General features: G+C 52.4%; 1 protein-coding gene across 2 annotated transcripts; it reads left to right on the forward strand.

The window, feature by feature from the left end:
* The first annotated feature begins 213 nt into the window (after positions 1–213).
* Positions 214–24,251, forward strand: LOC132217567 (liver carboxylesterase 1-like). 2 transcript variants are annotated; one of them, XM_059668003.1, is made up of 14 exons: positions 214–367; positions 4,643–4,847; positions 7,460–7,604; positions 8,841–8,974; positions 11,439–11,592; positions 13,081–13,185; positions 15,196–15,300; positions 17,650–17,688; positions 19,357–19,497; positions 20,936–21,016; positions 21,297–21,444; positions 22,627–22,758; positions 23,541–23,613; positions 23,895–24,251. In XM_059668003.1, the coding sequence occupies exons 1-14, from the start codon at positions 316–318 to the stop codon at positions 24,076–24,078; spliced, it is 1,698 nt and encodes a 565-aa protein (XP_059523986.1). In that variant the 5' UTR covers positions 214–315; the 3' UTR covers positions 24,079–24,251. The 2 variants fall into 2 exon arrangements, with proteins under 2 accessions (XP_059523986.1, XP_059523987.1); XM_059668004.1 differs by having other exon boundaries at positions 20,936–21,010.
* The last annotated feature ends 172 nt before the right edge of the window (positions 24,252–24,423 follow it).

Here is a 24,423-nt window from a genome sequence, read left to right on the forward strand (position 1 = left end):
GACTGCTCAGGTTGAAGGGTCCAATGAGAAGCCCTTATGTAACAGGTTGTTTGACAACTCAGGTAACCTGAGAGCTGTGTCCAGGCTGTTTAGGGGAAAGAGGGTCAACTCTGGGTGGGCGTGGCCTAGAGGCCCTGGCTGTGCCCTGAGCAGCCCTTTGAGAGACCTGGAGCTTCTGTGTTGCTTCCTGATGAGGCCATAGGGCAGCAGTGGGGCGGGAGCTGCTGACGGGGAGCTGAGGGGCGGACCCACAGCTCCTGGAGGCAGAGGCACTTGCACAGAGACCTGTGGCCCTGGAGCTGCTGTCCTCCCAGGATGTGGTTCTTGGCTCTGGTCCTGGGCTCCCTGGCCGCTTACACTGCTTGGGGTGAGTCCTTCTGAAATACAGATAGCGGGGGAGGGGGCACATTTGAAAATCCCTGTCTGGTGCAAGGTGTGGGAGCTGCGTACTGGCCAAACCCGTGACAGGTGCAGTTCTGAAACAGCGTGATGGGAGTGCATCCCCGAGTCTGCAGCAGACCCAGGGGTGAGGGACCCTGGAGACCACCGCTGGGCACGCGGCAGGCGCACAAACCACCTTTCAGCTCACACCTGTGCACGAGGACCTGCAGGAGCTTGTTTATTTCCCCTGCTGATTAGTCCAGATGTGGCCAAATCGTGGAGAGCAGCTTAGCAGCATATTAACATCGACTCCAAAGGCGTGTGTGTCCTTAGGGCGCCTCCTTCTCTTAAATGTGTGATGATGGTACACTTCCCTGGGGGCGGGGGGGAGGGGGGGGAGGAAGGGAGGATCTCCTGAGGATGAAATGGGTTGTTTCTTTGGGGATGGAGGAAGTGCCACGGAAGAATCCTTAAATGAAGGGGTTGTTTTAAAGTGTCCTGTATTGCCCTGACTGGTCTGGCTCAGTGGATAGAGCATTGGCCTGTGGACTGAAGGGTCCCAGGTTCGATTCCAGCCAAGGGCACCAAAAATAAAAAATAAAAATAAAGTGGCCTGTTTTAATAGAAACTGCTGGAGAGCCAGCAGATCAGGAGCCACTTCATTGAGAAAATAGGTTGTTACTCCCAGTTTCCAAGAGGCAGAGGGGGCCCACCACCATGATTGCCACAAGGTGAAGCAGTGGGTAGGACAGGAGACAGAGGAGGGAGGAAGTGTGGCAAGAGCCTTGATGGTGGTTGCAGGTCAGGGCAAGCTATGCAAATAGGCAATTTCAGTGGCAGTTGGAAGGTTGGCAGGGATCTGGCCCTGGAGTGATTAGGGCAGGAAGATAGTGGCTGGGGCGTGGTAGCCTGAGAAAGAAGCTGTTGAGGGAGGGGGGCAGGGGTACAGACTCTGGCATGCTAGAAGGGCAATTTGATGACTATCTCTAGGAATTGGTTCACTCTAAGGGGGGCAGGGGCAGTCCCTCCGGAGTCAGCCACACCTGGGATGTCAGTCAATGTATCAGAACAGAAAATAAAAGACATGGTGAGGATTTGTTCTATGGGCTCATTTTGCTTTCCTGTGTCTGGAGCTAAAACACAACTGAGGCCCAGATATTGTGTTCTGTTTGATTAAAAACTCTGTCTAAATAATCCATTGAGCCCTACTGGGACGGCTCAGTTGGTTGAGTTTCGTCCTGTGCACTGAAAGGTTGCAGGTTTGATATCCAGTCAGAAAACATACCTGGGTTGTGGGTTCAGTCCCAGGTCAGGGCGTGTATAGGAGGCAACCGATTGATGTTTCTCACATTGATGTTTCCCTTCTTTCCTCCCTCCCTGATTCCCTTTCTTTCTCCAAATATGTTTCTCAAGTGAGGATAAAATAAATTGAATCAGTAGTCAATTGAACCAGGACCTTGTTTCTAATACTGCTGGATGCTGACCAGTTGTCATGAGGGCTACATCAAGCATGTCCAACTCACAGGCCACCGGTCACGAATTTGACATGCTTGGGCTACATGATTGAGCAAGGGAGAGGGAAGTTGAGTGAGTCAGGGTGTTGGGTAAGGCCAGTTAGAATCAAAGTGGTGGTGGGGGGAAATAAAGCCCAGCCCTAGCCAGTTTGGCTCAGTGGATAGAGTGTCGGCCTGTGAACTGAAGGATCCTGGATTTGATCCCAGTCAAGGGCACATGCCCAGGTTGGGAGCTTGATCCCCAGTGAGAGGTGTGCAGGAGATAGCTGATCAGTGATTTCCTCTTATTATTGATGTTTTTCTCTTCCTTCCTCTCTGAAATCAATAAAAAATATATTAAAAAACAATAAAGGCCAGATTAAAGAAAATAAAGTTTCTGCATGGTTATACTATCTCTGGCTCCTGGACCACAGTGCTGTGGCCATCGGTACCCTGACAGCCCAGGCCCCATCTGGACTTTATTTCTTTCTGGTGGCATGCACTCTGAGAGGCCAGGAACTGAGTGTCAGGGCAGAGTAAGAAAGGAGCCAAGTTAGGAGTGGAGCATTCCCTCACTGCTGCCACCTCCTGGCAAGGCCATCCCGTTTCCCTCTTTAGAAAGCCCATTCTTGGCTGCCTCCACTTCCTCTGTGTTCTCATCTGTAAAATGGGCAGACTACTGCCTACCTGGCAAGGCTCTGGGGAAGATTCAATGCACCGAGATGCCCATCTGATACACAGGAAATGCCCAGCATGTAAACATGACCTATAGCATACGTGGGAACTGCCGCTGTAACCATTACTGCATGGGTCTCCCAAACCAGTCACCCTCTTTTTCACCCTGGCCAATTGGGCTACTGAGCTCTTCATATCTCGAAGGTTATCATTGACTTCATCAAGGCCAGGCTCTTATCAAGTCTGGTTTCTTCTCAGACGTCACCCTCCTTCCCCTTTTTGAAGCACTCAGCACGTGTGACACCCTTTCTCCCGTGGCCTCCACGCTGCTCACCTCCACCCTGCCCCCCCCCAGGGTGCCGGCCTCCCACCACTCAGCCTCAGCCACAGCTTCCCCTGTGCGTTCTCTGCAGCTTTTTCTCTTCTCCCCCCCACTGGCCTCCTCAGTGACATCACACACATCCGTGGTTTGCAGCTTCACCTTCAGGGAGATGATTCTCCTCGGCCCGCTCACCTGGCCTCCTCCGGTCTTGAAGGGCTCACTTCCTGTGGTGTCTTCTCACCCAGTAGTTCATTGACTTCTCCCCTGCACCTGTCTGAAACGGAACTCGGGGTCCGGGGCAGCTCTTTCAGCTTCTTTTCCTTCTGTGTCCCCCACATCTGATCATGGGCCACGCCCTTCTGCAACATTCCTTATAGACATCACTGTATTTATTCGTAAAAATCCTGCTAATTATACAAAGGAATCTATGCTCAGTGCAGAAAACTTGGAAAATGCATAGAAAAACCATCACCTGCAGCCACACCACTCCTTGATAGCTTGAGGCTCACGCTTCCAAGGAAGTCCCTCTCCATGCTCATTGTAATCATTAGCCACCACAACAAAGGAGAACAACCTAAACAGCCCATTAATATGCGATTGGCTATTCATGACCAGAGCCTTGGGAGCTGTTTTGTAACATTCCTTTGCATAACAGTGTCTCCAGTGTCACTGGGAAGTTTTCTAAGTCCGGATTTGATTTACTCTTTCTTAATTGCTGTTAATCCGGTCACACACTTTGAGAGAGATGTTGGCCTTTTGTCAGGTCCTGCAGGGGAGCCATTGGAGGCTGAGAGGCTAGGAACCATTTCCGAAGGGGAATGTTTGAACGCACTGGGGCTGCGGGGAAGGGCAAGAGGAGGTGAGTTCAGGATGGTCCATGGAAGGTAGAACCAGGACTGATAGGAGGCTGCAGGAGGTGAATTCAGCCCAGTGAAGAAAGACTCTCTCCCCACTCGGTGTCCCTGCTCAGAGCCACTGGAATTATGTCACGCCAACTGTGCTGCTGTCTTGTTCTCCAGAATATTCACAGCTGCTCTGCTCATGTTCCCACTGTGTAAAGCCCAGACCCCTAGCCTGGCACACGAGGCCCTGGCAGACATGAAGCTTCTATTTCCAGGATAATTTCCCACTCCCCTTAGATCCCTCTGCCCCAGGCAGGTCTTGCCTTGTGGTGTCTCTCCCCCAACCCCCCACTGCCCACCCCATTCCATCTCCCCTTGTTCAGTCTTCCCCACAAGTCCTAGCACCAAGGGCACCACCTCCATGAGGCCACCAATCAGAAGGCCTGGCTCCCTCTTCTGCTCCTGTAACACCTAACGGATACCTCCCTCATGACACCCACCCCTTCCTTCTTCCTTCCCAGGGGTAGGTTCCAGGGTGCATGTGGCTCATTCCCCCTGCAAGGTCCAGGCTGCTAAGAAGAGGGGCTGCCTCTTGCTCCCCCTTTCCTCCTGCAGCTCAGCACCAGCACCTCAATGGAAAATGGTTTCCAGAGGCTCCTAAGCATGGAAACCATATGTCTTGTCCGTGCCCAGCAGCTCTCCTTGCATTGATGTTGTACTTGATGCTGTGATTCCTCCAATTCCCACGGTCTCCTTAGGACCCTATGAGTTAGGAAGGCCGGTTCACCTCCTCTCTTTTTGACGTAAGAAGAAATGGAGGCCTAGGATTTGAGGGGACTCTTTCAGGGTCACTTGGGGCAAGACCCACCTGGAGTCCAGGTCCCAACTCTCACCGTGGACGTGTCCTCATTTCCTCTCCACACCCACAGGGCACCCACCTTTGCCACCTGTGGTGGACACCGTGCAGGGCCAGGTCCTGGGGGAGTATGTCAGCCTAGAAGGCTTTGCACAGCCCGTGGCCGTTTTCCTGGGAGTCCCCTTTGCCAAGCCGCCGCTCGGACCCCTGAGGTTTGCTCCTCCGCAGCCTGCAGAGCCATGGACCTTCGTGAAGAACACCACCTCCTACCCTCCTATGTAAGTGTTGGCATCTTTTAGTGGAACGTTTGCCTCAAAGGGATGTGGGCAAGTAACAAGGCACGCCTCTGAGTGCCTTCTCCATTGTTCTGGATCCTTAAGATAAGGTAGATCCTTAAGAACATTCCAGCCCAGCCCGGCTGGCTCAGTGGTTGAGCATCAACCCACGAACCAGGAAATCATGGTTTGATTCCCGGTCAGGGCATATGCCTGGGTTGTGGGCTCGATCCCCAGTAAGGGGTGTGCAGGAGGCAGCTGATCCATGATTCTCTCTCATCCTTGATGTTTCTATCTCTCTCTCTCCCTCTTCCCTCCTCTCTGAAATCAATAAAAATATATTTATAAACAACAACAGCAAATTCTAGATCTCCCATAGCATGCTAGAGCCTTTTATCCAACAAGTATTTATTGAGCACCTACTATGTGCCAGGCATATTCTATGTTCCTGGGCTCCATTAGTGAAGAAAACAGATATTCCTACCTTCATGGAGCTTGTGTTCCAGCTGGGAGAGATAGATGATAAACAATATGCAAATTAATAAATACATCCTATATAATAAAAGAGAAACTTGCAAATGAACTGTCCCTCTGCTACGCTCAAGCCACACTTACAAGCCATGACCACAAGTCAATCAGGAGTGAGTATGCAAATTAACCCAACTAAGATGGCAGGGGCCATTGAGCTGGAGCGACCAGAGGTTTGGGTGGCCCCCAGCGATGGAGGAAGCCACGCTTCCCACCTGCCCTGCTGGCCCTGGGCTCCGCTCTGGACTACAAAGTTTCAATTATAGAAGATAAATAAATCCCAGAAAAAAGCAAAGAAAAAAACGAGAGGCTGGGAACATGGGTCGCCAGGGGGTGTGCCCACCCTGAAAACGGCCATCAGCCACTCACCCAGGATGGCCAGGCACCCCAGTAGAGACCCCCTCCCTGAAGAGGGTGTGGCCAGCCTGCAAACAGACCTCAGCCCCTCACCCAGGCTGGTCACATACCCATAGGGTGAGGGTCCCCACTGGGGGGCTTGGCCAGACTGCAAACAGCCATCAGCCCCTCACCTTAGCTGGCCAGGCACCCCAGTGGCCCCCCTACCCTGAAGGGGGTGTGGCCAGTTGGAAAATGGCCCTCAACCCCTCACCCAGGCTGGCCAGGCAACCAAGGGAGACCCTCACCCTGATCCCGGACACCATTTAGGGCAAACCAGCTGGCTCCCACCTGTGCACCAGGTCTCTATACTATGTAATAAAAGGGTAATATGCAAATTGACCCTAACAGCAGAACGACTGGGAATGACTGGTCACTATGACACACACTGATCACCAGAGGGCAGACGCTCAATGCAGGAGCTGCCCCCTGGTGGTCAATGCGCTCCCACAGGTGGAGCTCTGCTCAGCCACAAGCCAGGCTAATGGCTGCCAGTACAGTGGTGGTGGTGGGAGCCTCTTCCACCTCCTCAGCAGCACTAAGTATGTCCCACTGCAGCTTAGACCTGCTTCCCGCTGGCAAGTGGACATCCCCCAAGGGCTCCTGGGCTGCCAGAGGGATGTCTGACTGTCAGCTTGGACACACTCCCCGGGCCTAAGCCAGCAGGTGGACATCTCCCGAGGGGTCCCAGACAGTGAGAGGGCACAGGCTGGGGTGAGGGACCCCCTGAGTGCACAAATTTTTGTGCACCAGACCTCTAGTTATGTAATATGTTAGAATAGAATAAGTACATTGGAAAAAAATTTTTTTAATTAAGCAGGTGATGGGGATCAGAGGTACTGACTCTATTTATTCTCCTGACTTGGACTTTGCTCTATTTGGAGAGTGGGGTGAGCCAAGAGGTTGTGTGGGTGGGAGTGCTTTGGGGTGTGGACCTGGCAAGTTGTCAGTTCCCAGGTGTGTCTAGTTACCTGGTCACAAGGAGTAATGAATGCCTGACTGACTGGGAGATCTCACCAATTGTCATCTGTGCCGGCTGCTCACAGTCTGTTATCAGGGCAAGCAACAGCACTTGCCAGGGACGGATTTGTTGGTGATAGACTGTTAGCATGTCAGGGCTGCAAGATTCTTCCAGAAACCACTCCCCTCACTCAGACCTAGCAGATGAGGGCCCAGAGCAGGGAAGGGATTCACTCAGGGTCACCTCGGAAACCAGGGGCTGCAGCAGTTCTCCTGATGTCGCCGTGCAAATATCTCACCCCTGACCTGTCACAGACCCACACGTCTGCTGCCATTTGAGTGAATGGGAGTCTCCTGTGGACTCAACCACATGGGTTACCTGGTGGAGGTGCACGGCCCCACTGCACCCTCCATGGGAGCCCAACACAGAGCCAGGCTGTGTCCAGGGTGAGCAGGATGACCATCGCCCTGGTGGGCAGTAGCTAGGCAGCCTCCTGTCCTTGACCTGGTGCATCCGAAATTGGCAGGAAGAGGAGAGGAGCCAGGCCTTCTCGCTATACATGATGCTGGGAGGCTTTAGTGAGCCACGAAGCCCCCGCTCATGGCTTCCTACCCACTCAGCATCTTCTCTCTGGTAAGAACAGCTTTGCATAGGCACAGAGCTCCCAGGACACGGCTCTGTGTGCAGCTCCAGCTGAACCTGAGGATATCTCTCTCCCTACCTCCCCAAGGTGCTCCCAAGATGCCGTGTCAGCCCAGATGCTCTCAGAGCTCTTTTCGATCAGAAAGGAGAACATTCCTCTCAAGTTCTCTGAAGACTGCCTTTACCTAAACATCTACACTCCCGCCGACTTGAGCAGGAAGAGCAGGCTGCCGGTAAGGTGTGCGTGCCATGTCGGAGCGATCTCCTGGTGTGGACCGGGGAGGAGGAAGGCAGTGTGAGGGGGAGTGTCCCAGCCACGGCTATTTCAGCGGCCCCGGGATTCCTTTGCTCTCCCTGGCCAGGCCATGTGACCCCTGGTAACATGTTCTCCATCCCTCAGTTTCCCCCGGCGATAGTCATGGTGCCTCCAGGGGACTTTGCTTTACATTTATAACCTATCATCAGTTCTTTCCACGTTCTCTCATGCGAACAGAGGGACAAGCATGACTACTGATAGTTGCAAGGTTAGGAATCTGATTGCCAGAGAAGCTAAGGCATGCTTTCCAGTCAAGTTAGAGCTTGAAGGAACCTCACCGAGAAGGCAACACCCCAACCCACCCTTTAAGACAGAGAAACCAGGAAGTCGAGGCCACCCAGATGTGTTGGCAGGACGAGGGCAAGGGTTCCATGAAAAGTCGAGCCAATGGGTGGTGTTTGTCAGGTGCAAAGATCCTGCTCTGACCAGTGTCCCAGGGTGGCACAGAGGTGTGGAGGCAGAGTTGGGGGCAGTCCAAGAAGCATTGTCCTTTGTCTTTGTCTTTGCCTCAATATCTGAGATGTTCCTGAGCTAATTTCCCGTTCTTATTGTCTTTGGCTGGGGAGATGTCCCAGTGAGTCAACATTTCCTCAATACACAGAGGCCCAGAGATGGGCAGCCAGAAGGTGGGGGTAGGTCTGCTGGGGGCAGTCCCTGGGGTGCAGAGGGAGGACTGTAAGGAAGAGATACCACTGGGGGCATGGATGTTTCTTGAGATAGTCATTCACACACATGAGAGGACTTTAATTCACCGCACAGAGGTGACTAATGACGCTGAAATCCAAGGGCTGCCCAGGCAGAGTGTGCTGAGCGGGTGAGGGGCCCAGGCATGAGGATGATGGGACTGTTTTGAGGAAGATGACCTTGTTGGCCTTGGCCATTCCCATGATGCTGTTCTCAGCATGAAGAGCCTTGGGAGCAGGCAGCACTGGGGCTGGAGAGACAGGCAGGGGCAGCCAGGTGCATGGGTGGGGGGTGGCCTGTCCCTGCTGGAGGAGTGGGGAGGAGAGTGATTGCCTGCCTCACCTTTGCTGGGGGCTGATGAGCTTCAGAGAACAGCCTCCTTCAGTCCTGATCAACCAGACAACCCTTGGAGGTCCTTCCCAGCTCTGCTCCTATCTGTGACCTGTGTGGTTGCTTCCTCCCTGTCCAGGTGATGGTGTGGATCCACGGAGGAGGTCTGGTGGTGGGCGGGGCATCAACCTATGACGGGCTAGCCCTCTCTGCCCATGAAAACGTGGTGGTGGTGATCATTCAGTACCGCCTGGGCCTCTGGGGATTCTTCAGGTAAGATATTGGACTCCGCACAGCACGTGGGCCCTTGAAGTGAGGGTGGCAGGACCCAGCTCTGGTCATGTCATGTCAGCTCCCCAGGAAGGCGTCCAAATCCCTTCATAATTGGGCTCCACACACCGTCTCATTTCCCAACCATGCTGGTTCACCTGCCTCTGAGCTTTTGCGTGTGCTCTTCCCTCTGCCTGGAATGCCTATTCTACTTGACCCACTCCTATGCATCCCATAAGGCCCAACTCAAACGTTCCCGCCTCTGAAATGCTCACCTCCTGTTTACCTGTGCTGCCACAGCACACGGCACACCTCTGGAATGACAGCAGCACAGCAGTTAGAGCGGCAGGTTCAACACCTCCCCTTTCATGGGAAAGGAGGGAAGGGCAGACTTGGGCGGGAGCTCGGTGAATGCTTCTGGGTGAGGGAACGTGTGGCTGGAGCTGGGAGGTGTCAGAGTATCTGATTCCAGAGGACAAGCCTCCCAGGAGGAATGTCGTGGTCACTCACCCTGATTGCTTCCGCATTTGGCATGTGCATGAGCCAAGGCTAGCGTCTTCTCCATGGAATCTCCGTGGAGACAGGAGCCAGGGTTCCTTAGGGCAGAGTTTCTGGTAGGTTTTCTCAATGCACTGGCCCCAGGACCTTGGATCCTGCGATGGCTGATGGACAGGCAGTGGGGTGGACACTCACTGGAAAGACCTGTAGGGCTGGAGGAGGGTATTAGGGGAGTCATGTCCCATTATGCAATGCCCTCATTGAGACTCTTCATCTCTTTCACCCCTCCCTCCCCATTTCTCTGCTCCTTGTTACATAAAACTGCTCCATCAGCTCTCCATGCCTTCTCTCCTTCCAGTCTCTCCTTTCCCCACACCAGTCAGGTTTCTACTCAGACCACACCACCGGACTGTTCTGGTGGAGGAGGAGGTCTCCAGTGACCCACTAGCTCTGGGCCCAACCGTGGCAGCATCCACACATGACCCCTCACACCTCTTTGAAATACTTCCTTCTCTTGGCTGCATGTTCTGCATTCACACGTTTGTTCACTGGACCCTGGGGCCTTTGCACGTGCTATCTCTGTCACCTGGAATTCCTTTCTTTGGATATTTGCAAGGTTCTTGTGCTCATTCATTCAGATCTCTACTCAGATGTGGCTGCCTCTGAGAAGCCTTCCCTAGACATCTGATCTGAAATAAGAACCCACTGCCCCACCCCTGCCTTTTCCCTGACCCTGTTTTATTTATCCTGAGAGCATTTTTGCCAACTGGTGTTATATTCTTAGTAGTAGCCTGGTGCCTGAAATTTGTGCACATTAAAAGGGAATTAATTGCCCTAACTGGTTTGACTCAGTGGATAGAACATCGGCCTGCAGACTCAAGGGTCCCGGGTTTGATTCTGGTCAAGGGCATGTACCTTGGTTGTGGGCACATCTCCAGTGGGGAGTGTGCAGGAGGCAGTTGATCGATGTTTCTCTTTCATCAATGTTTCTAACTCTCTGTTTCCAACAATGGCTTCTTTTGGCTTCAGAGGTACTTTGTTCCAATAGTTGGTCTTTAAACATATTCTCTCCTCCCTGCAGTCAGGGGCCAGGTTGCAGGTGAATAGGATTGCTAGCTGGCAGGCCCCTGACAGCAAACTGGATACCTGTTGATTCTGTGAGGAAAGGGGCTCCCTCCTCCCTCCTGTCAGGGTCTGGGGTGTAGGAGAATGGAGTTCCTGACTGACAGGCCACTAACAGCAAGCTAGCCAACTGCGGATTCTGTGAGGAATGGGGTTCCCTCCTTTCTACTGTCAGGGTCTGGTTTGAAGGTCGGCCATGCCCCCTGATGGGCCAGAACCAGAGTTATACCACGCCGTGTCCTCCACCTCAGCAACCCAGGACTGACTTCTGCTGGGTGTTCCTGGTGCTCTGAGGGTGGGTTCTTCCCTCAGGCCACACGGGAAACAGCTGCGGAGGGCGCAGCCCTTGGCTAATTGACCCAGGATTCAGTGAGTACACGTTCCGAGGGCGGGTTCCTGCCTCAAACCCCACCCTCACCGGAAACAGCTCCAGGAAACAGCTCAGGGGAGAGCACAGCTCTTGCAAAGACAACTCCTGCACAACTGACTTCCTTCCACTTGGTCGCCAGACCCATTCCTGATGAACTTAACCCAGGGTTTTTATATAAGTAGATATGTATCTGTTTATTTGTTGACGATCTGTAGTGTGAGCTCCGTGTAGTTAGAGATTTTGCCTATTTTGCTTCGGGGTCTTAGAACAGTGTTTGGCACATAGCAGATACTCAGTAAGTACATGCCAGGTGAATGAATGGAGAGCTAAACAAACAATGCTACACCTGTGAGTCTGGGCTGTAGAGGGCTCACTTAGAGCCCCCAACCCTAGCTATGGTCCTGGGAATCCTGCCATGATGACTCTAACACCCCCCCACCACCACCACCCTGCCCCACACTGTTCTCTTACCCACAGCACAGGGGATGAACACAGCCGGGGCAACTGGGGTCACTTAGACCAGCTGGCTGCACTGCACTGGGTCCAGGAGAACATTGCCAACTTTGGAGGGGACCCAGGCTCTGTGACCATCTTCGGAGAGTCTGCGGGAGGTGAAAGTGTCTCTGTTCTTGTAAGTGTTCTTGGCCCCGATGTGGGTACAGATGGGCTCCCTGAGAGACCCGCTGGCCTTTATTAACAAGACCTGGGTTCAAGGCTGGCCCTACTCTGCACAGAGCAGATAGTGGAAACCTAATGGCCCAACTCTTCCCCGGAGCTCAGGGCTCCACTAGCATCCTGGGGCCATATTCATCTCCAGCCCAGGCCTGCAACATTCCTCCTGACTTGGTTGAGTTCCTAATCCCTTCTCCGTGAGGACTCTCCTCACTTCTCCTGGGGAGCAGGGGTGGGTATAAATTATGAGGAAGAGGAGGCAGCTGTGAGAGTTGGACCGAGTGTCACTGTGTGGCCTAAGCCAGATCCACATGTCAGGAGGCCATGAGCACTCAGTAAGAACAGGGAGTCTTGTGGTTTGTCCATGCCCACGAAGGAGGAAGGCGGTCTCTGTGAACACGGGAGGGAGCTGGGCTGGGGGAAGCAAGTGAGAGGGGAGGGGAGGGGAGGGGAGTGTAGGGGTGGGGAAGGGACAGGGGACACAGACACACCTGGGAGCCTGGTGTGGGAGATGGGGCCGGAGAGGACTTGGAGAGAATCAAAGATGGAGAACCAGATGAGAAGGTGCAGGGAGCTGCCAGAACCCCTCCATCTGCCTCACAGCTGAGCAGAGTGTCTGTGCTGCTACCATATTTTAAAACAAGTTCGCTTTCATAGTGAAATACTCAGAGGAAGCTTTTACATTTTGTGAAGTGGAGAAAGAGGAGAGGTACAGATACGCCCAAAGAAGAAAAGAAGTTCACCTACAATGTTATTACCCAGGGATTGTCACCATGGACATGTTGACACTTACTTTTCTAGTCTTTTTTTGATGACTCACCCTATCATCTATCTATGTATCTATGTATCTATCTATCTATCTATCTATCTGTCATTTATCTATGATTTTTTAAATTAAAAAAAGAGTTCTTAACATTACAATCTAATATAAATATTTTCCTAACCATGAAGTGCTCTCCCATAATTTTATTTTTATAGTATTCCATGGTAAGAACTAAAAAGTAGCTTATTTACTCAATGCCTTCATGTTGGAACCTAGGGTCCCTGCCCGCATTCCCCATCATGAGCAGCACGGGCACCCCAGACACCATCATGTGCCTGCAGGATCACCTGCTGAGGGTTAATTCTTAAGAGTGGAAATGTAGACGCAGAAGTCTGTCTTGAAAGTGTTACCAGGAATTGCCAAACAGTCTTTCAGATACTTTTGATGGTTACAGTTGGCGCTTGCCACACACTTCCTGTTGTGTTCCTTGCTCTGTTCCTTTGGCTCTTACCAGCTGAGGTTTTCTTACAAAAATAGGGCCTCAGGGTCAGCCTGGGGAACAGGCCAGGCGGGGCCCTGTTATGTCCACTGAGCCCAGGGGAATGGGCCAGGATGGAGCTAGGGAAGCTCTTGAGGTCCCCTCCCTGTGAGCCTCAACTCTGTTCGTCTCTGCTCCCCTCCCAGGTGTTATCTCCCCTGGCCAAGAATCTCTTCCACCGGGCCATCTCCCAGAGTGGTGTGTCCCTCACCTCTGGCATGGTCAAGAAAGACATCAAGGCCACAGCTCAGGTAGGTCTCCTGCTGGGCAGCCCTTTGTTTTGCTCCCCTGGAGTCCTCGGGGGCCTGCATTGCCATGGGATTCAGCTGACACGCCCAGATCATCCCAGAAGAATGGCTGAGTGGAGGAGCAAGGAGACACCTCACCCTCCCTCCCAGTTTTACTTCTGAGCAAACTGGGCCAGAGAGCAGAGGCCCCTCACCAAGGTCAGCGAGGCATCAGGGCAGAGCGGGGACTCAGGCTCCTGACTGGCCTGCCAGCACCATCACTGTCTGCGGACCACACTCCCCAGAGCGTGCACGGTGGGCTACCGGGCAGAGCGTGGGGAGTGGACTGTCACCACGTGTCATCTCTCAGAGGGCCTGAGTTCTGGGGACCCCGACCCTTGCCACATATGGTCCTGGAGTGGTTTCTGCCCGAGGGGCCTTGTGACTAGGCTGGGTTCTTGGAGAATTCATTCGTCAATTCATTTGTTGCCTCAACAAATAATTTTTTTAAATATACATATTTTTTATTGATGTCAGAGATGAAGAGAGAAGGATAGAGATGGAAACATCAATGATGAGAGAGAATCATTGATCTGCTACCTTCTGCAGGCCCCACACTGGGGATCGAGCCTGCATCCCAGGCATGTGCCCTGACTGGGAATCAAACGGTGACCTCCTGGCTCATATGGCGATGCTGAGCCACTGAGCCATGCTGGCTGGGCAACAAATAATTTTGATACAGCCAGACACCTAGCAGCCTTGTGTAGCTTCCATTTAATGAAGGGGACGTTTTAACGACTACATAATCACACAGTCATACAATGTCAGCCATGGCAGGAGCAGGAAGGAGAGGCACTTAACATCATGACAGAGTTCAGAAGGAGCCCTTAGTCCAGGGTGTAGGGGAAAGGCTCCCTGAAGAAAGTGATCACTAACGTGAGATCCCCAGGATGAGCATAATGTGCTTGGTGAGAAATGAATGTCCGAGGAAGGGGAGGGACGTGTGCAAATGTCCTGTGGCAGGAGGAAGTGTCAGAAAGAGAGAGAGAGAGAGAGAGAGAGAGAGAGAGAGAGAGAGAGAGAGAGGCTGATGAGGCCAGAGCAGAAAGAGCAGAGGGAACCTGGAGTGAGCTGAGGTTGGGGACATTGGCAGGGGCCCTGCTGCCTGGCACCCGGGGAGGACTTTGTCTTTATCTGGAGACTGTTAGGGATCCAAGGAGGAAGGGAGCGCAATGGGGGGCGGGGGAGGGGTGGGGTCTGCTGATGAGCGCCCACGGGAGTCTGGGAGTGGGAGTGTTTTAGTTGGGCTGTGAGAGTGGTTTTCTGGTTCGTGGCTCAGTGGAGGCAGCCGCCAGGCTGAAAGGGGCTGGCTGGTAGAGAGGAGGGGAGGAAACGAAGACGGTGAGAATTTCGAGGTTTTCCAGAACTCTTTGGTTGTAAACAGCAGAAGTCCACTTGGCCAGGCTTAAGTCAGGAAAGGGGGGATTTATTGAGAGGAAATAGGTGGCAGAGATGGGGCAGATTCTGCTGTCACACAGGAACTAGAAATTGGCCAACGAAGGGAATTTAAGACTTTTTATTCTTCATAGCACCTTCCCCCTGAGCTCCCCTTAATGTATGCTCTCCACGCCCGCCATGGAAGAGCCTGCTTTCTTCTCTCTGTGTCAACTTCTCCTCTGGCCGCACTGTGCACGATTCCCTAGATAGAGGCCAAAGGCTAGTGAGAGGATGAGCCGAGATTTGAAACCAGACAGTGGGGTTCTGGAAGCCATGCCCTAAAGCCCACTCCAAGCTGCCCCTCTGCAGACATCCGGCTGTGAGAGCCTTTGGCCATTTTAAGAGAGAAGGAAACCTGCACAGAGGTGGCAGAATTGGCATGACTGAGGCCCAGGGCCCACGCCTGCTGGTCCAGAGAAATGTCTGCTACCGCTCCCCCCACCCGGTGCCTTTAGAAGTTGAGGTTGGGATGGAACATCGACTGGTGGACAGGAGAGACATGGCTCTTGAATGCTGCTGTCCCTGTGATTTCTGCAGCAAATCGCTACCTTTGCCGGCTGTAAAACCACCACCTCGGCGGTCATGGTGCACTGCCTGCGCCAGAAGTCAGAAGACGAGCTCCTGGAGACGTCGCTGAAGATGGTAGGTGCCTCCATTCATGTTCCATACAGGCCCCCTCCCCCACTGCCCTGGGAACTTGGCCTCAGGCTTTATCATCTCAGCTACCTCCTTGTCCCAGAAACACTGCCTGGGACAGGGTCTCCCCTCTCTGCAGTAATGGCACCCCTCAACCTAAATAAGGGAATTTCTTTTCTTCGCTTTTATTATGAAATGCCTGAAATGTTAGCAATGTCAAAAACTGACATAATGATCAATAATCCTCCAGCTCGGTCAAAATGTACTATGGTGCCATTCTTGTTTTCAGAGATATATTTTTAAACAAATTAGACACTATTTACTCCTAGAGGTAACTACCATCCTGAATGTGGGGAAGGGGGATATCAAGAACAAAGATTTCAGAAAGGTTGTCAAAATGATTATTGGTTAATTTAGAAATGATCAGTTATGACCCAGTGGTGGCCCAAGGTTCTAGATTTTCTGAGACCCTGCCTCAGTTGTGATCCTAGGCTGACCATCCATCCATTCATCATCATATTATGTCTATCCCTCTACACATATATCCAATTCATCAATATCCTTTCCTCATCCTAATATCAATCTATCCATAACTTTCATTTATCTATTATCAATCGCTCATGCATCATCCAGCCACCATATATCTTTACTTCACCATTCATCCCTCTAAAATCAATGATCCATTAATCATGTATATACTAGTTATCACCCTTTTATCCACTCAACCATCCAGTGCTCCCATATTCCATGTATTGACCAAATCCATCCATTTGTCCATCCATCACTCCATCCATCCATCACTCTATTCATTCATCCATCCATCCATCCATCCATTCATCCATCCATCCGCCAATGTGGTGGGAGTACAGAGAAGAGAATCATTCATTATAATCATTAGGGATAACTCACAGAGAAGTTGACATTTGAGGACTGAAGTGGGGCTATGGCCTGGGTCATTACAGGGACAGACACCCAAAGAATACAGCATTTAGGGCCAATGGGAACTCTTCCCTTTTTTTCAAAGATGGGGTGAGTGTGAGCCCAAAAGTAACCTGAGTCCCTGCACTTGCTGTTTGGACACTATGGGTTTCCAGAGATATTCCTGGGCCCCCAAGGCAGGCCTCTCACGTGGAGCTCCACTCTGAGTCCATGGGTTGAACCCAGTGCAGCCTTAGGGCTTGGGTCCCGGTTTCTCAGACTCAATAAAGGTGACCAGTGTTTTGAAGGAATTAAAACACAGCTGTTTCCTGATGCCTGGAAAGAGACACATTTATTCCATGTGGCACAAGAGGACCCAGCTTGTAAGGTTCTAAGGGGAGGACTGGTCACTTAGGGAAAACTCAGAGAGCCCATGTTACCCTTCTGAGACTTTCTGGGATCATGTGGAAGTCTTTCCATGTTTATCCACTCTCCCAACACACACAAGCACACACACACACACACACACACACACACACACACACACACCATAAACACCTGGTCTGTAGAATTACAACCCATAATGAAGGGACCCTACTGGTTAGTTTCTACTACTAGTCAGACCTGTTAGCTACCATGTAGGGTGACAACCAGTACAATAGTGTTGAGCATATACAGAAAGAAGCAAGGGGTGGGGTGAATTTCAGTGAGGTTACATGAGTGAGAACTTTCCGATGCAAGATGGGAAAACTTTTTGCAAAGTGTCTTGAGCAGAAAAAAGAATGTGTTGTCACAGAATCTTTAGGTGACTGAAAAGTTCAGGAGTCGATGGCTTCAGGCATGGCTGGACCCAGGCACACATCTATTATTTAGAATCTGTCTCTACCCCTCAACTTTTACCTCTCAGTGTTGGTTTACTCTCAGGCAGGTTGGTCCCCTGGGGTGGTTCAAGGCAACAGCAGCACTCTAGTCTAGACATATATCCGATCTGCTTAGAAACCCCCTTTCCCAATAATTCTAGCAAGAGTTTGGGGTAATGTCTACTGTCCTCACATGGGCCCTGTGCCAATCCATGAGTTAATCTCTGTGGTCAGGAAGATGGAGCACCCGGGTCTTCTATAGATGTCTGGACTTATGGAATAAGGATGAGGGAGGCCCCCTTGAAAAACCGGGTGTTGTTGCCTGGGGAACAAGAAGGGGAAATGGATGGAGGGCAGGACAGGCACACACAACAGAAATCCTCCCCAGAGCTCCCCTCCCCCACACACAGCTAGACCCTGAGCTCATGCCCAGGGGAGCCAGTGCCCTACTCACTTCCTCTTGGCCAGTCAGGGCGGCACCTGGAGGGAGAACCTGATACCTTTGGCGGCAGCTGACCAAGACCTGCCTTTCTCCCAGGAAGCCTCTCACCCACATGCTTTCCCTTTGTTTTCACAGAATTTTTTGCGTCTTGATTTACATGGAGACCCCCGAGAGGTAAGGACCATTGGTTTCTGGGTCACACGTTTCAAATATTGACACCTTTAAGCTCCAGTTGAAGATGCATGAAAGACTTCTGCCTGTGGACGCATAGTAACTCCTTGTGTTTATATTGCTGAGGCCCAGAGAGGGGCAGTGACTTGCCTGGGTAACACAGCCAGGAGGACCAGATGTCAGACCAGAACCTGTTCCTATGACTCCTGGTCCAGTGCTCTTCGTCACTAACTCTGTGTCTCCTGGGCTCGGTCTACACTCTTTCTTCTCTTTTCTCTTCTTTCCTCTTCTTTTCTCTTCTCTTCTTTTCTTTTCTTTTCTTTTCTTTTCTTTTCTTTTCCTTTCTTCCTTTCTTTCTTTCTTTCTTTCGTAGTTTTTAAAAAAGATATATGTTTTTATTGATTTCAGAGAGGAAGGGTGAGGGAAAGAGAGATAGAAGCATCAGTGATGAGAGAGAATCATTGATTCCCTGCCTCCTGCACACCCCACACTGGGGACAGAACCTGCAACTCGGGCATGTGCCCTGATTGGGAATTGTACTGTGACCTCCTGGTTCATAGGTCGACACTCAACCATTTGCCAGGCTGGCTGGGCTCTACATTTTTTCTTCTTTTTATTTCCTGCTCCCAGGGGGAGAAGGCTGCACTAGAAACTCCCACCTCGGGGAGAGGGAGGTAACTGCATCAGGGGTTCAGGAGCCTGCACGGAGGAGCCCAGATCTCCTGCGAGGCTGCAGGGCTGATTAGCCACTATGTGCTGGGTCACCAGGAAGGGAGCCAGGAGCCTCAGTCCTGTGGACACTCCTCGCAGCCACACAGGAAACTCCAACAGGGTCCTCCCCTCTCCTTCCTCCTCTCCTCCCACCTTCCAGATGGCCACCAGGTTCCGATGCCTTTACCTCTGCAACATCTCCCAGGCCTGCCCCCTCTGCTTTCTCTCTGGGGACAGTAGCACTTACCCTAGAAGGTGTCTGGAGGATTGAATGAAATGCATTCAGTCATTCAGCAAAAATTTCATTAGCACCGATTACTACGTGCTGGAACCTGAGTTTTGAGCGGGGAGTGGGCGTGGGGGTGGGTGGAGGAGGGGAGGGATAGACCAGTGACATGGGCAAAGAAAGCAGACACAATTCCCAGACCTCTAGGTGTGAGAGAGAGTACAGTAAACAACTAAAATATGGAGTGTGTTTGATGATGGCTAGCGTTATGGAGAAAAAGAAACTGGGAACTGGGGATGGAGTTTGCTGGTGGTTTGAGTGTACACAGTGGGATTTGGGAGCCGTGGCTCAGGTTTCACTAACTCAGAGTCCACAGTGACTTTACAGAGTGTAACCACTGTGAATAATGAGAATTGACTGTCATGAGAGAGATACATATAGATAGACATAAACTTCAAGCTGAAAGTTTTATATAAAACACAAATATTAACATAATATTTTTACATATTTCAATTTGAAGGAGATCCCCCCCATCACCTGCCCACTGCTAATCCCTTGGGGACCAGTTCTGCCCACTGGGGTCACACACTTAGCTGCTTTGTTAGACCCTGAGCTCTGTGCCACGGCCCACAGGCACACAGGTGTGTGGTGCTGGCCGTGCTCAGACCAGCTGAGAGAAGGACGTGGGTGTGAGCGGGGAGGGCAGCATGGACACTGTAATGTCCTCTTCCCAGAGCCAGCCCTTCCTGTCCTCTGTGGTTGATGGAGTGCTGCTGCCGAAGATGCCGGAGGAGCTTCTAGCTGAAAAGCAGCTCAACACCATTCCGTACATCGTCGGAATCAACCAGCAAGAGTTCGGATGGATTCTTCCAATGGTGAGCCTGTGTGGGCCTTTGAGACCCACCTTTGCGCCCATCCTACCAGCCTCCCATCTCTGGTCACAGGATCTCTTCCTCCCCCCCCCCCCCCAACTTCGGGGTCCAGGGCAGCTGTTCCCTCTTCACGAGTTGACATTTCCATGGAAAGCTTCTCTGGGATGGCCGAACTGACAGCTGGGTGGTGAAGCCATGGGCCCCCCCCCCCCCCTCCCAAACTCTGATTGTCTCCAGTCTATGAACCTTGGAATGTCAGTGCCGGTAGAGAGAATTATTGTGCAGATGGAGAAACTGAGCCCTGGGAAGGAGGGGACCTGAGGAGTAAGGCCTGGGGCCCTGCAGCCTCTCCCCCGGGCTCAATGCTTTCCAGTTTCTCCATAAATCCCCAGGCATGCTCTTCGTCATCCAATTAGAAAGAGTCAGAGGAGCTTCCTTCCTTTTGTGGTAAAATTGACTTCTAAATGTTAGGAAGGGCTTTCCCTTCTGTCAGAGATAAAGCCGGATACTAGTGGAAGTGGTAGGAACAGGTTTCATTCAGTTATATTACTGCAGCAGGGGTAAGATCCAGTGTGAACTCCACTCAAACCCTGAAGCACAAGCCTGGAGCCCTGTAAAGGCTGCTGTGCAGGGGTGATGGGGGGATGGCCATGAGACCAGGCCCCTGGATTTGTGAAGTGGCACTGCTCTGGAGGAGAAGCACACCTCTCCCGTGTGTATGTCAGCAGACAGGGATGTCAGTTGCAGCGAGGTACCCACTGAAGTTAGGGACCGGGAGAGAGAGCAGAGTTATCCCCTGCATGTCTGCATTTTGGAGGGATGGCTCCCAGGTCCTTAAGCAGACGCTTGGGTGGTAGATGTACAACTCTAAGGGCAGAGACAGGCTTTGGCTGGAGCAAACAGTGCCCTCTCCTGGCCGCACAGAGCCTTCTCAGGGGGCTGGGATCAGTCACCCAGGGACCCAGCCTACACTGCTGGGAGCAGTGTTAGAGTTTGGTCAAGGCTCTTAGAGCGGAGGTTTGGATGGGATGGTTATGTGCAGAGCTGTTGTGCACTTCTCACCTGAGCCCGGTTTCAAAGGTTTTGCCAAAGGACCGAAGCCATGATGACAGGATGGGGGCTTCCTGGGTCATCTTAGATGCGTGGGGTATCTGTGAGGTCTGTGTCGTCCCCCAGGGCTCTGTCCTTCAACACTAGCTTGCATTACATTGCAGAGGCCTGAATCGGCTTCTTTTAACATTTACTTCATCTTCTTCACTCTCCTTGAGTTTCTGGATACAAGTCCCTTTCATTCATTGGTTTTGCCCAGTTCATCAGAGACCTTGCCCGTCAAGACATGACAAGCTGTCTCCCAGCCTGCATTGGTTTGGTTGTTTGGTCAGATTGATTCTTCCCGTTAGTTCCCAAATGAGTCACGACTGCTAACCCGGTGTTTTAACAGACGATAGGTTACCCGATCTCTGAAGGCAAGCTGGACCAGAAGACGGCCACGTCACTCTTGTGGAGGTCCCACACTGTAAGTGTATAGGGAATTCCTGGGATGGGCTGAACCCGCGGAGGGACAGGGGATTGCCCAGGTCACTGAGCACTAAAATGGCAGAATGAAGACTGGGGCCAGAGGGTTTTCTTCCCACTTTTGGCCTTTCCTACATTCCCACTGGGGGAGGGTGGGTTTGCACAGGATTTGAGAGCATCACTGTGGACACTGCGGGAGGGAGGGTTTGACAGCCGTGCTCACTGGCGGGAGAAGCTGTGTCGCTGAAGTGGGGTGGCAGCCCCTTTCACTCTTGGTTCCATTTCAGAACATCCCTGAGGCACTGATCCCAGCGGTCATTGAGAAGTATTTAGGAGGGACAGACGACCCTGTCAAAAAGAAAGACCGGTTCTTGGATTTGCTGGGAGATGTGGTATTTGGTGTCCCAGCTGTGACTGTGGCGCGTGGCCACAGAGGTGAGTCCCAGAGACTGGACAGGAAGGGACACCAGCCCCACCCACCTGCCCCCAACCACCAGTCCACCCCTCAGCATAGACAGGCCTCCGAGGCTGGTTCCATGTGGCCTGGGATGGGGCGCAGTCCTGTTTTGGTTTCTGCCAGAAGTGGACTCTGAGAACAGGATCCAAGTGCCACTAGTTTATTTGGAGGTGACCCCAGAGACTCCAGGAGAGGAGTGGAGAAGTGGCGTGGGAAGGAGAGGGAGCCAGGCTTGCTGCACGGTCCAGCACGTGTGTGCCGTGGGCACCTGGTGCCAGTGCTCTGGGGCCCAGCAGAAGACGTGTCTCAGGGTCATCCTGAGGGACGAGGGAGCTGGGGTACTTAGCCTCCAACTGCATCAGTTGTTGGTTAAAGGCTGTTCCCAGGGGGTGGCTCCTTCCCTAGGGCTCCGGCCTGCTGGACCTAGGGCAGAGTGGTCTCTGCTGGCTGAAGACCTCAGGCCAAGAGCTCCAGACGCTGGAGGTGAAGCCTGGCGGGCAAGCCCAGAAGTAGGGATATGGCGAGGCACCGACAGCAATTGCCACAGGCGCTCCTCTCCTGGAGTGATGGGGTCTGTGGGGCTGGAGGGCTAATCTTGGAGATGTGTCTTGGAAGATTCCCAAGGTCATAGCCAGTGTAGCCGGGGGAGGAGTGAGACCAAGCATAGGATCAGGAGTGTTGTCTGTAACCAGCAAAGCCCAAAGAGGTGAGCAGTGGCAGGTGTGGGGGCAGGTGTTCTGGAGAATTCCATGTCTGTGGTCAGCTCTTGTCCATCCCTGTGTGTTTTGGGTCTACCCTGGGACTTATGGCATTGACCCAGAGCTGTGTGGGTGGGGTGTGAGGTCAGCAATGGGTGAGGCCACCTAGAGAGGAGGTGTTCCTTCTGGGTCCTTCCTTTTCTACGGGTCCCCCTTCACCTAGTCCGCAAGCCAGGAGACTTTGCAGAATCTCAGTTATCCATGATGCGGATCCCTCACGTGTGGGACACTGTCCAGCACACTGCTGGCACTCACGTGGGCAGCTGATGTTCATATTGTTGTTGTTTTGTGCTCAGGACCCAGCATGCCACTAATTCCCTGGGTGCTCGAGCCCCCGGAAGCCTTGACACCATGCAGGTGTGGAACGGGTAAAATGAACGTGCGTCAATCATGTCTTCTCAGATGCCGGCGCCCCCACCTACATGTATGAGTTTCGGTATCGCCCAAGCTTCTCGGCAGTCACGAGGCCCAAGACGGTGATAGGGGACCACGGGGATGAAATCTTCTCAGTCTTCGGGGCTCCATTTTTGAAAGGTGATGGCCCTTGGAGGTAGGGGGGTCTGGGGTCAAGGCTCGGTTTGGTGGCCTTGGGCAGGTTTCTTCTTTTCTCTGAGACTTCATTTCCCGAATTCACCGTGACAGGTTGAACGACAAAGGTCCCCTCTCTCTTGCTCTGACGTGCACAATGGGCATCAGTAAGACAGGGCCTGCTCACGGGCTAGAATGTCCCCGGTCAGGTCCCACTCACAAGGGTCTATCAGAGTGTCAGAGTAAGGCTAGAATTGGTGTTAACCTTTCTCTAAAAGATCATATTCCTAAATGTCTTTAATACCGTAACTATCAGCAGAGATGGACGACTTGCGTGTGACCCACCTCAGGCCTGTTTGGGACACACTGGTGGCATATCCTCACTGGATGACTTCTTAGGGTCATTGCACTTCTGTTATTTTTCAGATCCAATGAAAATGTGAGTGGGTGGCTGAGATCCAAAACACACCCCAGAGGGACAATCCTGTGTGGCGGGTGGCTGTTGAGGAACCCTTTCAACTCTGAACAGGGAGGGTGGGGTGGGTGGGCGGGCAGAGAACACCAAGGTCTATGTGTTGACTGCAGCCGTGGGCTGAGTCCTCCATCAGTACCTCCCCAGCTTCCAGTGCACACAGACGACCCAGTGTCCTCTTAAAACACAGCTTTCACCTCTGTGGGTCTGGAGTCCGGGCTCAGATTCTGAATTTCCAACAAGCACTCAAGTGGTGTGGCTGCTGCGGGCCCACGACCACATGTGGAGTAGCAAAGACTTCTCTTCTTCCCTCCAGACGGCACCTCTGAAGAGGAGATCGAACTCAGCAAGATGATGATGAAATTCTGGGCCAACTTCGCTCGGAATGGGTGAGCAGCCAGAGCAGGGCTGGGGAGGGGCAGGGCGTATCTGTTGGGAGGGGTAGCTTCTGACACTGATGGTCAAACTCCTGGCCCTGAGACCTGTGACATGAGAGCTCTCAAAGGGACTGGCTTCCCAGGAGATGGGGAGGTCCCTGCTTCTGGAGGCGTCTGAGTCTTTTTGGAGAGATGAAGCTGGGGTGGAGGGGTGTCCCTACAAATCTCTGGGAGTTGTTGGGACCACACAGTTGCGTTGGGGCTTTTCTATTTGATGTTTTTTCTGTTTCCAGGAACCCCAACGGAGAGGGGCTGCCCCATTGGCCCGTGTATGACCAGAAGGAAGGGTACCTGCAGATTGGCATCCCCACCCAGGCAGCCCAGAAGCTGAAAGATGAGGAAGTGGCGTTCTTCACCAAGCTCCTTGCCCAGGACACAGCCAGGACGTCACCCCAAACAGAGCATATTGAGCTGTGAAGGGGAGGCCCATCCAGCCTCCACGATCTGGGGGAGCTTAGGGGTAATTCTACAGAAGGTGTTTATGGCCAAAAAGGTACCTTAGTGTCTGGTGGGAGTGGGCAGAGACCATGACGGGGGAGCTTCTACACCTGTAGCCTGAATTTTGGAAATAATGTTCTTTCGGTGACCAAGTCAGTGTCTGTGTCTTGGGTTGGAGTCTACCCCATCCTCCTGGGGGATGGTTGGGACAGTCACACTATCACTCATCAGGGGCTTCTCTGCTCTGCTCCATGGAGAAAGCCCTCAGGCAGAGTCACAGGTGCCCGTAGAGAGAAGCCAGCAGTGTGTGTGAGTGTGTGTATG

The sequence above is a fragment of the Myotis daubentonii genome, chromosome 15, assembly GCF_963259705.1.
Source record: "Myotis daubentonii chromosome 15, mMyoDau2.1, whole genome shotgun sequence".
Classification (NCBI taxonomy): Eukaryota; Metazoa; Chordata; class Mammalia; order Chiroptera; family Vespertilionidae; genus Myotis; species Myotis daubentonii.